Here is a 16,134-nt window from a genome sequence, read left to right on the forward strand (position 1 = left end):
GTAAAGAGCAGCAGGCAGAAACATATGTGAGACACCCGTTTGTTTTAATAGTGATTGGTTATGAATAAAAGAAAGGTTACCAAAGTTTGTGTATTAAAACTCCAAACCCATGGAGGCACAAACTGTCTCTTGAAAAATTGAAGACCACAGAGTTAAATGATCAACAGAAAGAGTGATTTTCACTTCTAGAACACTTGAATAATAACTTAAGAATGCAAACAATGGGCACAAACAATTCCAGTAATGTTTTAGAATGCATTCTTGCATAAAGCCATATTATGTTTCATAGGTGTGTTTAAGACCCTTTCAGTTTGTTGCATTCGGTTTTGATGTGGAACAACACTGAAGAAAAATTCTACACACTATGGAAGCATGATTCATGGCTACTTCAGAAGGACGGATCACTTCAAAGAAGAGTGAACTAAAACTTCAAATGTCAGTGAAAACAAATTTCACACAACTCAACAGTAAATCCACTTTTTATTTCTCTTTTTTTTAAAAAAAAAGAAACTAATACAAGTTCATTTGGTTACTTTTACACACACTTTGTTATTTAAATCTTCTCATTTTTCCCCCGTTTCACTTTATCACTTATTTTCATGCGTCCTGTGATTATCATGCTCTGAACCACATGGCCAACAGTCAACATAAAGGAAAATGACATCTTTACCTCCTTCACTTCTCTTTAAAATACGAGTAACAGTAAAAACTCTATAAAAGGGTGAAATAAAAGCAATATAAAACCCTGACCATTAAAGCTGGAAGAGAAACATTAGTCATCCCGTGCTGAGCCTTGATGATTTAGTCAAGTGTATTCAGTTAAAAGGCACAAGACTAGATTCCCCTGAACCGAGGGATTCACGCAGCGAGACGAAAAACAGAGAGACAGCCATGTGAACGGGTGCTTTGGTGAAAAATTCATGATGACGCAAACAGGCATGAACACTGAAGCAAAGTAGAAAGCTGTGTAGCGAGATGCTGCTATTTGTGTTGTAGAGATCTCTCCAGAGCATACAAGATGGATTTAACAAGCAAGAAAGAGGTAGAAACAACACTAAACCACTTTCACCATGATGCTTTCCCTGAAAAAGACAACTGAAGCGGGAATCAAAGAAATGACTATTATTGGACACTAATGGAGACCTGGAGATTATAGTCTTAATTTGAGCACCAACATCTATAAAGCCATTCGATTTTTATGAAACTTGACCACTAGATCATTTTTACACCCTCTAGGTATGTGGAATCATAAATAAATGTCCATTAAACTCCCAAAAGGGGTTCGAACCTGAGAAAGAGTTGTGAAAAGACATGATGTTGTTTTTTCCAATGACTTGTCATGGTATCCTCGTTCTTACCTTGGTCCAGATGCACAGATGCACAGTGCACAGATGCTTTGCACACACACCTGTCAAGGCCAATGGGTTAAGCGCTGTTCATTTTCACAGTCCTTCAGCAGATTAGTGTCTTACCTTGAAACAATTAGCTTCTAAGCATTCAGTGCTCAATTCACAGCTAGAAAGAGTGAGGCAGTGTCAATAAACATACATTAGATCATACGACAACTTTCCAAACAACCAAATGCATATATTGCTTGTCCTAAAGGGTTCACGTGGACAAATACTCAAAGTGCAGACCCTGGTTAGGGCCATTGAGGGTGGGTGAACGTGCTGCATGCTTGACCGTATAAAGAGCAGGAATCTCCTGTAAACAGAGCGAAAGGGAACTAAATAGGTCACTATAAAGAGATATTCCAGGCTACACAATCAACCAGAGTCACTGGAAATCAACTGCTCTGTGTCCTGATGGTGAGCTTTGGGGGAGGGGAATTTACCCTGCATTATCTCTTTCCTCTATCTTCTCTCATACAAATAAATGACAAGAATAGTTGCTGTGCTTCCAAACAAAGCAACAACGAAACACTATATATTGTCATACAAACTGATGCACATCAACTACCGTTTGGTCTCTGCTACTCTGATCATGTTTAAAAAAATCCTCATGCTAGCTGTTTGGTATCTATCATCACCCAGAGAAAACACTGCAGTGTTTCATGAGCTTCGAGGAATTGTATACTACCATGTACAGACAAACATGTGATGCCTACTGCCTTCAGGCGAAACCTGACCAAGACCTTTTAAAATAGCACTGATAAAAACAGGCTACTACAACAACTGTGGAACAGTGCCGATCTTTCCAAGGAATTGGCACTACCATGTCCAAAGCCTAACTTTCTCAAATCTTGTTCGAGAACAACTTATCCAAATGCTTAACTTATTTAAAACATTACATTTGTGGACATCAACAACAGAGTTTGACCTCTTGCTGGGACACGAGTGACTGAGGAGAATAACATTAAAATGAAATTAAATTAGAAACTTGCTCATCTGAATTAAATCAAGATCATTTTTGACAAGAGCTTCAGACCGATTTATTTTTTAATAAAGAATCAGAGGCTGCTGTAAATTAACTCAAAAATTCATACTAAGCCCTTAAAAAAAGTATCTCACAAACTCACAAAACAGCCCTTAGAGATGCTAAAGTTGTAATTGTCTGAACAGAAGTTGTGTAAACTTCAGAAAGGACAGGACAAGGGGCAGTCAGCATCAAAAATTCACCCACCTCAATTAACAGCACTCGATTCGAAAGCAAGGTGTAAAAAAAACAGCCCTGAATTTCACACTTTGAAGGCCATTTGATAAAAACAGTATATTTGTATAAAATTGTTTGTTTGTTACACTTCATTGAAAATCCAAATGGTGAGTTTGACACTCTTTTAGAAAATGAACCAACCAAAACCAACAAAAAAATCCACTTCTAAAAACTGCTACAAATATGTCTTTATCCCTGAAAAGCTAAGGAATCTCTATGAAACAAGCTTCGGCAGCACTGTGCGAAAAGGTATACTTCCAGCGGAGTCCCCCATCATGGTGGTCCGCAGTTTGTTGTTGGTTGAGCCCATGACAGGGGGTACCTTGGAGATAATGGTAGGGAAGGAGGTGCTGTGCTCTGAGATCCGTTTGGGTACCACAGTCTTCTCACCACCAGGTGCAGGCTTGGGCAGTCTCTTGTAGAGCCATGGATGTCTTAAAGCCTGAACTGGTGTCATACGAGTACTAGGGTCCCAATCCAGACATTTCTTCAGAAAGTCAATGAATGTGGCATCCTCACAGCCCTTGAGGGCCGTTCCCCACTCTTTGCTCCCAGGGGGACCTCGCATTTTTCCTCTGCGAGAACGACTCCCATTGAGAACTATGGTGCCATTGCTAAGTGTGCTAACTGTGCAGTAGCGTGGATGGCCTTTGGAGCTGATGAAGTTCTTGGCACGCTTGGCTTGTTCCAGCAGTTTTGAAGGTGGCATACCCACTAGCTCCATCATGCAAGCCAGCTGGTCGCCTTCATCCTCACCAGGAAACAATGGGTATCCGGTAAGAAGCTCTGCCAGAATGCAACCAAAGCTCCACATGTCTATAGGCATACCATATCGCGATCCCAAGATGACTTCAGGTGCTCGGTAGAACCGAGATTGAATGTACGTGTAAACACGTTGGTGATCAAAACAGCTGGAACCAAAGTCAATTACTTTTATCCCACTTCTGCCTTGCTGCTTCAGCAAGATATTCTCCGGTTTCAGGTCACAGTGGATGATCTTGTGGCGATGGAGAGCTTCGAGGCATTGGAGAATAGAGTGTGCAAACTTGCGTACTAGAGGAAGACTGAAACCCTGGAACTTGTTGCGTTTGATGAGCTCGTACAGATTCATACTGAGCAGCTCAAAAGTCATGCATATGTGATTGCGGAAGGTAAAATTTTCCAACATGTGAACTACGTTCATGCTGCCTGTCTTGTCTTGCTTTTTCAGGTGCTCCAGAATTCGAATCTCCTCAGCAGCTTGCCGATGGAAGCGCTTCTCATTGCGCACAATCTTCAAGGCAACATGCTGCTGTAACTTGTGGTCGTAGACCTTTGCCACTTGTCCAAAACTACCTTTGCCAATCACCTTGAGGAACTCATAACGATAGGCAAGGTGATCATGAGGTACGTGGATGTATCCCCCTTGGTCATCATCATATCCACTGTTGTTAGTGCCCCCTGCTACTGCCTGCCTTTTCTTGGCATTTGGTCCCAGGAAGTAGATCTCAGAATAGTTGTGGATCTCCTGCTGTTCCAAGGTAGTCATTTGCTGCCGGTGTTGCTTGAGAGCTTGTTCTGGGGTCATTGGGCTGCCGAGCTTTGAGACTTTTGTTGAGCTATCTGAGGATTTCATAGAGCTGTTGCTGTCCACGCTTCTCTCTTTGGAAATTGCAGGTTGGGGCTTTGCTGGTACTTGGCTTGTGCCATTGTGCTGGCTCACCCCATTGAGCTTGCGGTTGTAGGTGTCCTCGTAAACATACTTCACCTTCATCTGTCCTCCCCGGATTGCTTGGTGATCCTTCATTGTAGGCTTGCCGACACCCTTCAAAAAAAAGACAGAGATTTTTAACAGTTTGTCAAAATGTTAAGTTGCATAAGACAAAATTAGAGGTTGACAAAAGCCAACATTGTTTTCAGTGGATGTTCACAATCAAAAGGAGGCTTCCTCTTATCGGTTCTGGCTTTTGAGTACAACTGAAAAATCAATGTACTGTATCCCTGAGGTTTTATCAGTCCAGCGTTAAACAATCAATAGCACAAACGTGCAGAATTGATCAGCTGCCTAGTAACCCTGAGAATAACATGGAACCAGGGGGAGGTTTGATGCCTGAATGATAATTGTGGCGACAGAGAATGCCAGACATTGTCTCTGTAGTCTGACTGGAACGTGAACAGAAAACTGGTGGAACAGGACATTACTTTCTTACTCACAGGGGATACATGAAAAACATACATAAAGCAAGAGTCTAATTTTTTTAAATCTGCTATCAGACATACCGCTTTAAAACAAAGTACAAAAAGGCAATGTAAATACAAAGCTAACCTCATTTCAATGGACTGGGAAAACAAGTGATGAGGAAAACACTTTTAGAAAGGGTGTATGACTTCACCATAACAGTTCCCTAACATAGAACAGCGCTTGAAAAGAATTCTCACCACAGATGAGGAATTGCTAACTATATAATTAAATATGCATTCAACTTCAGCCTTACAAAATAAGCAAGTCATAAATAGCTGTTGTTTACGCCAGTCACAGTGGGCTTTCCTGAGTGAATGGGAACAGAGGAACTACCATTTCATATTCAGGTTGTTTAATGCACCAAGTCACGTTTGCATTTGTGATTCCACTATGAAAGATTTATATTTAAGCTCAAGCTATGGTTGGCTCATGCAAATTGGCTCTTTATCCAGTAAAGCAAGGAAAAACAAAAAAGTGGAGAAAAAAATAGGTCACTTAGATAAAATTATAAGGTGCCAAGTAAACCATGCCAATCATTTTAGAGGGGGAAGGGGCATGGAAACCCAGTTCCAAGGAGTGAGACAAAAATAGAAACCAGTGTGTTGGGAGCTGAAGGATACTATAGAGACCAGCCAAATGCATCAGCTGTTCAATCACAACAAAAAGAGCTTGGTTGACCCCACAAGGAGTGTACATGGCCTAAATTGAATTTAGTATGGAAAGCTAAAAGAACAAGTATGACTACTGGAATCTACTAAAATTGCCAGATCACCAAATGTCAGGAAATCAAAGCCACCCCATCCCAAATGGTTTATTGAACCTTTAAGGAATACCGATTGCTAGTAAATTATATTAAGAGGGTTATGCCAATTACACAGCTCCAGTCCTCACCTCAAAAGTGCAAAATAAGTGATATGATGAGGTTATATGACGTATAAAAATAATGTCACCGGGTCCAACGCGTACACCGAATTATTTGTTGCATAATAGTACAGTGGAGAATCGGATTATCATATCCTTTACCATCTCCGGTCCTATGATGATGATGATGATGATCATACTGTAATCTACAAAGAGCTTTAATCTGCCCAGTTTAAACACCTGATATCATTTTAGTTCATTTGCTAGTGATAAAAATAGACATTTGATTAAATTATGCGTTATAGACTTTCCATGTGATACACATGCTGGGAAGCACAATAAACAGACTGGTGTGTTGCAGATGGAACTTGTACCACTATCAGAATGTGGGAGGAAGGCTTGTCTAAATACACAACGTTCCAAGATGCACAAATGGCAGCAGGACATGGACTAAACCCAGACTCTGAACCACAGGGGTGAAAAACCATGAGAGTAAACCAAGTTAGAGGAGCTGCGATAGAAAAAGGACGGATTTTCAGGCTCGCTAGTTTTTTAGAATTGATTGATGTCCTGTAGGAATTCATGCGAGCACTGGGGAAATTTTTTCATCAAGGACTCTCTGAAAGAATGCCATGAGAGGATGACCTCTAGTAGACGGTTCTGAGTATTTGTTCTGGGGGAACAGGAAATCAGGACTTACAGTGTGTTTGGGGAGCGGGGGTAGTCCTGAGGGACTCTGTCCATTCACATCAGCGTCTTGGTTCACTATGTGATCAGTGCGCATGTAGGAGTCATACAGACCATCCCCGTGGCGGGCTGTGGAAAAGGACAAACACTTGGGATTAGGCTGTGAATCCATATGCAAAATATTAATACACACCTTGGTTCCAATACGCCCAGTACACAAACAAAACTTTCTATTACACAAACATAAGGAAGACAGAAAAAAAAAAACAATGTTCCCATCTGAGAAACACAAATCCCCCTAGGGAGGAATGTAACCAAGTTGCAGGTGTGTGTGTGTGTGTGTGTGTGTGTGTGTGACAACAGACAGTTCCTTGAGCACATTACACAGCAGGTGGCTACATATTAAACCAGGCTTCATGACTCATTTCAGTTTCAGCAGTTTCCACAACTCTGACCGATTATGTTATTTAAGCTTCTTAATAACCTAGACCACTTTTGCCTTAAGGGTGTTATGTTGCACCCAAAAATTAGGGTGAGTAAATTATGACACAATTCTACTGTCATTTCAAACCTGTATGACTTTATACCTATTGTGGATTACAAATGAAGAGATTTTGTATGATTATGCAATGATTTTTTTTTCATAATAAAACGAAAGCTTTGCATCCTACAGACTTTGTATCAACCAACATCAACTAAATTATTTTTCTAAATATGTTCACTTTTTTGCTCAGACAAAATAACTCATACTTTGAACAATAAGTAAGTTAATAAACAAATGTAATTCCTTTGTAGATTATCTCTTTAAAACAATAAATCCAAATGGCTTAAAAAATATTTTTTTATTTACAAATTACTTTTAATCTCTTTCTTCTGTTTAAAATATTTTGTTAAATGTATAATATTTTGAAGAAAACCTTAATAGTATTTTCCCCCTATGACAATTGCTACCAACATTCTTCAAAGTAACTTCCTTTGTGTTCAATAGAGATAGAAAAAAAATCATAATGTTGTGTGGGCAAGCACGTGTTATTTTTTGGGGGTGAACTCTTTAAAATTGCACTGTCAGTGTTAATATAACTGTTACTCTTACTATAATAAAGCAATATTTACTTAATATATTTGCAACTGTTCAAACCCTCACATGCTACAAATATATTGACTAACCACCTCCCAGTGAAATAACTTACATAGATGTCAACTCAATAACCTGATAATATGGATATAATAAAGCCTGTAGGGACAACTGTTGCCAGTGTCCCGTGCATTTTCATTGCTGATGTACATGTGACAATTTCATCAGCTAAAAAATAAATAAATAAGATGCGGTGGGAAGCTCGTGACTTTTGATACAACCAAAGGGTTGTGGATTCGTAAATAAAACTATTAATCGACTGTCTTCAAATTGCCAAGTGAACCGAGACCAGCCACAGCAAACTCATAGCTAGATATTACATTTCATATGGACATAATTACCTGCAGTTACGGGGCCATCTGGTTTTCTGCTCAATATCATCATGGTTGCATGCAATTAACATCAAATAATTGTTTTTCTTCTGAAAAATACTTTCACTACAGCAAGATCCATCCAAAACAACGACGCGAAATCCTTCTAGCGAGATATCAACAAAGTCTCATATCCGTGGGGAAGCTTGTTGTCAGATCTCCACAAGCTAGACTGACGACTTCACAGTGCTGCAGGGTTCAGCCATGATCCCCTTTAAGCTGTTTTCGTGAGGCTTATCACTTTGACCACCTGTATTTACAAGCATGGAGAAGCAGTAATAGACGTGTCTATATTTCCCGCATGACGCTGGATGTGCAGAAATTCACAGCACAAAAACAACAAATAATGGAGGGCGAGGAGCGGTCGTCCTCGATGAAGATGATGAAGACTCAAAGTTGCAAAAAACACACAAGCGTTTTCCGTCTCTCTAAAACGAAGTGAGACTAAGTCCAGACAATAAACCGATGTCGACTTCCTCCACTCTTCCCCCCTCTTAAATGTCGTGTTGTCGGTTTGACCAGAAGACTCATCCCAGCCCGAGCGCACGGTCCAGCGGGCAGCTAAAGCTCAGGCTAGCGTCTCCCCTTTTCCGGATTGTAGAAGACTAACCAGCTTCTATTTTTAATAACAAGGAGACTAAATCAACTCATTGTCGCACTCGAACACTGGCTAACGTTTCAAACAAATCGTCGGAGTGTTTTGGATGCGGGTTCCGTCCTGTAATGGTGCCCGTTTGGATGTGTGGTTTCTTAGCTTGTTGCTAAGAGCGTCTTCTGCTTCCCCCAGCGCGACGTCATCAAACAGGGCGCGTGAGGGACTGCCAGGGGCGCGGCCAAAACAACGCCATTTTGGCTCAAACTTACTTGAGTTTAAACTTATCTCCGATTCAAGGAGGTACTTGTTGAGCCGAAATGTTGCTGTTTTTACAGTGAGTTCAAATCAAAACATTAGCAAAACAAAGCTAGCACGTTTTAGGTTAAACATACCTAAGTGAAGTCCCCTCTAAAAAAATAACCATGGTTTTACTACAAATACAGTGTGTGTATGAGTGTGTGTGTTTAACCATTGTTACCACAACTAACCATTTTTTTTGTTATACACCAAACTAAAGTTTAGCAAATGATATTTGAACTAAAACTGGTCATATGACGTGATACAATTATTTTAAAAGGGAATAAAGTAAAAACATAAAATGTTAATAAATGCGTTTGTTGCTCCTACAGTAATTGACAATGTTTTTATGTTTTCTATTTAAAATGAGTTTTATCGTTTGTGTTAAATTATGCTAACCACAATTATTCATATAATTTACTTATTAGTTATAGCTTGGTGTAAAATGTTTTATTCTGAATTATTACAATTGTTATTGTAATTGTTATACTTTTTATGTTTTAAGCCGAGTCTTTCACATTTCAAATAAAAAAAAATGGTCAGAATAATATTTTTTTTATTTGATGAAAAGTGCTATGTGCCAAAGAGTGATTAACTCTTCTGAAGTTAAACATTATTGTGCTGTCAAAAAGACATTTGACTCCTGTATATAACAAGGAAAAGTGTGGCATGATTTACAAAAAAACTGTGTTGATTATCTTTAGGTCATAGGAACTAGGATGTTAATTTGTAGCCATGATGTACACACGTGGCGCAGTAGATAGTGCTGTCGCCTCACAGCAAGAAGGTCGCTGGTTCGAGCCTCAGTTTCTGTGTGGAGTTTGCATGTTCTCCCTGCGTTCGTGTGGGTTTCCTCTGGGTGCTCCAGTTTTCCCCACAGTCCAAAGGCGTGTGGTACAGGTAAATGTGGTAAGCTAAATTGTCTGTAGTGTATGAGTGTGAATGAGTGTGTAAGGATGTTTCCCAGAGATGGGTTGCGCTGAAAGGGCATCCGCTGCGTAAAACATGTGGTGGATTAGTTGGTGGTTCATTCCGCTGTGGCGACCCTGGATTGATAAAGGGACTAAACCGAAAAGAAAATGAATGAATGAATGTACACACGTTGTTATGTTTAGGTATTTTAGTTCAATCTTTGAAAATGAAGTTGCCTGACTGACGTATATAGAAAATGAGGAAATAAAATGTGGTTTTACAACTGACTGGAAGTCCCATCTCAGATTTATCTTTATACCTTCTCAGGGACTTTGGTCATGCTGATATATGATATTATAATAATAAAATGATTTTCAATAGGCCATGGAGGCAGAAATATAAATGGTTTATCCATGTTATTGGTCATTTTTATAGCTCTGCACATATGCTGATATACAGCGGCCATGAATTAAGATACTTGTTCTGTTGGTTTAGTAAATCATAGGCACAATTTACTATTTCATTCATTGGTTTTAAAATGGTCACAAATTAATTACACTTTTTATTCTTTCGTTTTAGGAATAAAGCCTGCAAAACTAATTTGTTCATTCAATAATTTGTTAATTTCTTTATTCTCTTTTCCACCTGGGGATCCTCATCCCGAGGCCTCTACAGATTCTGCTGTTGTTGTCAGACCCTTCACAGGCCGAAGCAGAGCACATGCAGGGGTGACAGGGGTGATACGGTGAAACATGGCAAGCTAAAACAGGCGTGTGGCCATAGTACACTATTCTTAGCTGACAGTCTTAGGGGAAGCTGAGAGCTGTGTGTATTTGTGTCTTCAGATGACATATCGGCATTGTTTTGGTGTTGACCTCTCAGTATAGCAGACTGGACGGACAGGTCTCTTCAACAGCATGATGGACACTCACAACTGCTGTCTTTTTGTGGTGACTTAAATGGTTTCTGGGTGTCCTTAAAATATTGCAAGACTTTTCCATGTATGGGCATGATGTTGAACCTGGAGGAGGATTTTGTTTATTTAAGGCAAGACACTGCAGCTGAATACTGTAAAAAAACACAGTAAGTTATCAGAATATTACCCTGTTCAATGATTACATTGAGTCGCAAACCTAGGCATTATTTCACAAATTGTCCCTAAATTTTTAAGCTGAATCAAATTACTCTTATGAGTCCATTGAACTTAAATTATGTTAAACTGACTTAAAACATCTTGTGTAACTTATAAAATTAAGTTAGAAAATGACTAATTTGGTTTAATAAGTTACAATGACCTAAACATATGCTGTCAGGACTAATTGATCATATACTTTCTTTTACAGTGAGATTGTATAAAGTTGAATACAAATTTTGTTTCATTTTCTCCGCAATCAATGTTTCTCTCATTTATTGATTGATTGAGAGGGGTCTTTAGGGGATTTTGGGAAATCTTGCTGCCTGTTTTCTTTTTTAGATTAATCAATTCAACTTATTTATTCATATCTTATATCAACTTAAGCATATTAACTGAAATCATTCAAACTGACTAAAATAAAATAAACTGTTTAACAAAAACAAAAAAACAACAACAAGTTAATCCTTATTAAGTTTTTAAAAGTTAAACTAATTAAAATAGGGTGGCACACTGGGTAGTTCTGTCGCCTCACAGCAAGACGGTCGCTGGTTCGACCCTCGGCTGGGTCAGATGGCGTTTCTGCGTGGAGTTTGCATGTTCTCCTCATGTTCACCTGGGTTTCCGCCAGCTCCGGGTGCTCCCCCAACAGTCCAAAGACATGTGCTATAGGTAAGCTAAAATGTTCGTAGTATATGTGTGTGAATGAGAGTGTATGGGTGTTTCCCAGTGATGGGTTGCCGCTGTAAGAGCATCCACTGCGTAAAACATATGCTGGATAAGTTAATGGTTCATTCCGCTGTGGTGACCCCTGATTATGAAAGGGACTAAGCAAAAAATAAAATATGTTTCCCAGAGATGGGTTGCAGCTGGAAGGGCATGCGCTGCGTAGAACATTTGTTGGAAGTTGGACTAAGCCGAAAAGAAAATGAATGATCTTGGTGTTTGCTGGTGACGTGGAGCAGACATAAATTGATAAAGTGTAATAAATAGCTATTAAAGTTTAAAAACGGAATACTTTATAACCACTTCAAACCCCCCCGAAATCTATACATCAAAATGAAAATAAAAATCCCTAAAGAAATATGTTTTTACACCATATCTGACCTTAAAGTGCAAAGGTACATATTCGTTTTTCAGCTGAAAAGAAGGTGTTTTTCTGGTTCTGCAGTGTGTACACAAACACGCTCAGTGAGCACGTGCGGCTCTGACCCTTGACTCTACTATTAGCCTATTTGTTTTAGACACAAAACCAGTTGTGGCAACATCGTCCTACTTTAGTAAACTGACTTCGAGTCTTGCTGTTTGTGCTGCTACTACACACTACAATATAAATGGTTTCAAAACTAACGCAACTTTATTTTTAGAGGTTAAGTCATTTTAAAAACAGCGCTTCACCTTTGAAGCGAATGTTTCATTTAGAGAACATGGTTATAGGGTTCCCTCTGCTGGTTATCAGTGATACTACATGGTCATTTATAATAACTAGCTTCGATGTCAATTTGCTCTGTTCCATATGCATATTATTCTAAAGAAATTATCTTCAACTTTTTTTATCTTGTTTGGAATTTTTTTTATACACAAACAAAAATGCATGGCTTCAATCCCTTCTTTTCCACATTTTCTATTTGAAGTTGACTCATTGCTCAAATCTTTCCGTATGTGTAGGCCTAACAAAAAATGTGTCCTATATGAAGAACTGTTGTCTACTGACTGATTTGATTTAGATAGCTTTCCCGTAACGCTCTTCATTTCAAACATTTTTATACAATTGTAACTTACTTACAGTACCTCTTTGTTTTGTTAGTCTTTTTTCTTTCTGCAGTATATGTAGCTTGTATTTTCCCTCTTTTGTATCTCTATTGATCTCCTAATTGTGGTTGTATACTTTCATTCATGAATAAAAAATAAAAAAAATAATAAAAAGAAAAAAACATGCTGTGATACTAAAATATATTACATAATTCACAAAATACAGGACACCATCAAAAATTTCGGGATGAAATATATGTATATATTTTCCACAGTTGCATGTAAAACATTTAGAGTTAACAGCTATCAATAGTTTAACAGTTAAAAAATATAATTTATCTGAACTGATGTCCCCCCCCCCAAAAAATAATTATGAACATTTTATTTATAAAAATATGTATTTATTTTGGAATGATAACCAAAATTCGTTGCAGCTCATGTTATTGTTTATTTAAATACATAATTGCTTTTGCTTTTGCCCCCCCCCCCTACATGAACTCATATGTCCTGTTTTGACTTTTTTGTCCTTGTATTTAATACCAAGCGGACTCCTCTGTTGGCTGTCGCTTCAGTGTGACTTCAGCTAATCAGTTCTGGCCAATGCTAACAATTATTTTTTATGAGTCCAACATTCAGCTGTGCAAGAAAACACTGACGTAAATGAAGCTATCTTTCACTACTATAATGTTGTTAAATAAAAACATTTTACAAGTAACTTTTATTCTAAATCTTGGACCTTGTTCTTGAAACAAAAAATGACCTATAAAAAGTTGTGAAGCACCAAAAGCGGCCCATATTAAAATTCATTTGATCAACCATTTGGCTGATCTTGTTATCAATGAATTTTGAAAAGTACTTTTTTTACAAGAGAGGCAAAAAAAATTACGAAGCTCTACATTATTATTATTATTATTATTATTATTATTATTATTATTATTATTATTATTATTATTATTATTATTATCATTATTATTATTATTATTATGTTTGAATTTTTTATCATTCAAATGGCCAAATTCTGACTGAACTGTGGCCAGTTTGTTATTTGCATAATAAATGACAATAGGCCACAGGCTTTAACAGATTACATTTTTTCCCCTAATGATATATGATGTAATAAATTTGTCTTTTAAAAATAAGTCCTTTTATATTTCTTTATTGTAAATCTTTAAGAAATATGTTTGGTAGGGGGTGTCAAAATTAATTGTTTCTTTGGTGCACCGCGATGCAGACGCGGATATTTCGGTATCGGTTCAGTAATAATCAGAACCGGTTCTTATGTACTGACGTCATTTACATCATATGCGCTATGTCGCCGTAGCTTACTATGGCGAGAGAGGCAAGCGGCCGAACGCGAGTATTTACAACTTCTTAAAAATGTAGAAACTGTGCACAATTTCACAGCGTGTGTGTGTTTGCTGGATCAGTCTTTCACTGACACAAAGCAGAAGACCCAATTTCACGAGATATATCCAGCTGCAGAACCGCAGAACCACACACGTTTCAGGCACACACAATCTAGCACACACGATTTAGGCAAACCATATATGGTAACTAACTAACTCCTTAGCCTTATCGCCACCTATTGAATTTCACAAATATGATTTCCCATTTCAGTCATTTTTATTATATCCTAACGATCATTTTAACATCTCTGCAGTTTCTGAACTTAAAATTATGTAAATAAAAATAATTGGTTAAACACCACATACACAAAGAAAACATAATAGACCGTCTGATTGTAGGATTAAGTGTAATAAACTATTTTAAGGATTTTAATATTATCATACTTGGTTAAAATAAGTTTGTTGTAAAATATAAAAAGCAAACAATAATGTGTTATATTAAAATGAATTAGTTAATCATTTAAACAATATATAATATAGTTATAAACTGATTATCTTAACTGATTATCTGATTATAAACTACTATCTTTTACTAAACTTTCACAGCTGTTTTATATATATATATATATATATATATATATATTTACTTATTATTATTATTTTTAAATTAATTATTAATAGTTAATTTATTTCTATTGCTAAATTTTGGTTTAAAAACAATATTTTGCTTACTATACATTACTACAGTATTTATTGTGGGAAATCATTATTTAAAAAGTTATTAGAAAATTAAGCAAATACAAATTACATCGCTTGAGTAAAATATTATTATAGTGTTATACATTTATTACATGTAAAAATATTTTTATTACATATAATATGTATTATTGCCTATATTAACTTGCTATTATTTCCTTCATTATAAATGAATCCATTATGTAAATTAAACCTGTCCAATTTAGATCTTTCAGACAATAATGACTGATCATCTATGATGACTGATAGAAAACTGTTAAGTCTATTATAATTGAATTGCGATCGGAAACAACGTTCCCCCCATTCGCCCGTCTCGATCATAATATTTGTGAAATAAAGTAAACACTGTTGTTTATTGTGTACAATATTAATTAAAATATATATTAAAATATATCGATGACGATGTCCAAGAAGATGTTAATAACATCCGCCGTAAACATATGGTATGCCTAGATTGTGTGTGCCTAAAACGTGTGGTTCTGCTGACCTGCAGCTGGATATTAATGGATTTCACTGCGATTGAGAGAATGAAAGTAAACTCCATTTCTCTCTCTCTCTCACTCACGGTGGCCCATTTGACCTGCTGGCGTGACTTTTCCTCTCCTTTCGGCTGTTCGGCTGTTTTACAGTGATACTTCTGGATACAGACACGAGCGCGTGCCTGCAGAGCTTTCTCTACAGTGTCTATCATGGATCAGCTGCCGCTTCTGCTGCCGCTTATCAGTGTCACTCATCTGTAAAAAGCCCAGCTCGCAAGAGCCAATCACAGCCCCTTTTGTTGATCGTGTGACCAATCAAAGGGGTGTAAGAGAACTTGGTAGACAAGGATCTGAAAGCAAGGGGGATATTTATATTTGTTTATATTATTTGCTATAAATGCTCGTGTTGTTTAAAGGTACAGTTTATTTATCTGACTGTTTGTATTAAAGGACAAAATTGTATTACAAATATTTATTTATATTTATAAATATATTTATACATTTTAATACAAAAATTGCTGCTGTGAAGAAAATATAAAACTGTGTATGGAAAGAATCGTCAATGCACCATGATACACCGAGATATCGAATTAAACCGAATCGATGGCATGATAATCATAACCGAACCAAACTGTGAGACCAGTGTACAGTAGGTTCACAGCTCTAATGTTTGAGAGATTAAAAAGTGTGGTTATGATGACCATCTGACATTCCAATTCAGCTAACAGTTGTATTTAAAATATCAGTAAAATGCAGTATTTAAACCTCATAATTCAATAGAAAATGAGGTGTATAACTGCAAAAGGATCCACTTTTTGAGCAAAAGGAACCACCCCTTTCACCAGGCTGGCTACAGGCCTGCTATCTTTACCAAAACTATTAACAGCCCAAGTTAGCTGCCTCACTCATTGCAATACAAATAAACCCACTCATCATCA

General features: G+C 37.4%; 1 protein-coding gene across 1 annotated transcript; it reads right to left on the minus strand.

Moving 5' to 3' along the window:
- Positions 1–461: 461 nt before the first annotated feature.
- Positions 462–8,702, minus strand: dyrk3 (dual specificity tyrosine phosphorylation regulated kinase 3). Its single transcript, XM_056467880.1, has 3 exons — positions 7,898–8,702; positions 6,435–6,550; positions 462–4,456 (listed from the first exon to the last, which is right to left on the minus strand). Exons 1-3 carry the CDS (start codon positions 7,938–7,940, stop codon positions 2,867–2,869), a joined length of 1,749 nt encoding a protein of 582 aa, XP_056323855.1. The 5' UTR covers positions 7,941–8,702; the 3' UTR covers positions 462–2,866.
- Between the last annotated feature and the right edge of the window lie 7,432 nt (positions 8,703–16,134).

The sequence above is a fragment of the Danio aesculapii genome, chromosome 11, assembly GCF_903798145.1.
Source record: "Danio aesculapii chromosome 11, fDanAes4.1, whole genome shotgun sequence".
Classification (NCBI taxonomy): Eukaryota; Metazoa; Chordata; class Actinopteri; order Cypriniformes; family Danionidae; genus Danio; species Danio aesculapii.

Excerpts from the sequence above, each read along its gene's own strand:
- dyrk3 (XM_056467880.1), bottom strand. The coding sequence starts at position 7,940 with ATGATGATATTGAGCAGAAAACCAGATGGCCCCGTAACTGCAG. Across the intron at positions 6,551-7,897 it reads AGATGGCCCCGTAACTGCAG|CCCGCCACGGGGATGGTCTG; the intron begins GTAATTATGTCC and ends CCTTTTCCACAG. Across the intron at positions 4,457-6,434 it reads CCCCGCTCCCCAAACACACT|GGTGTCGGCAAGCCTACAAT; the intron begins GTAAGTCCTGAT and ends TTTTTTTTGAAG.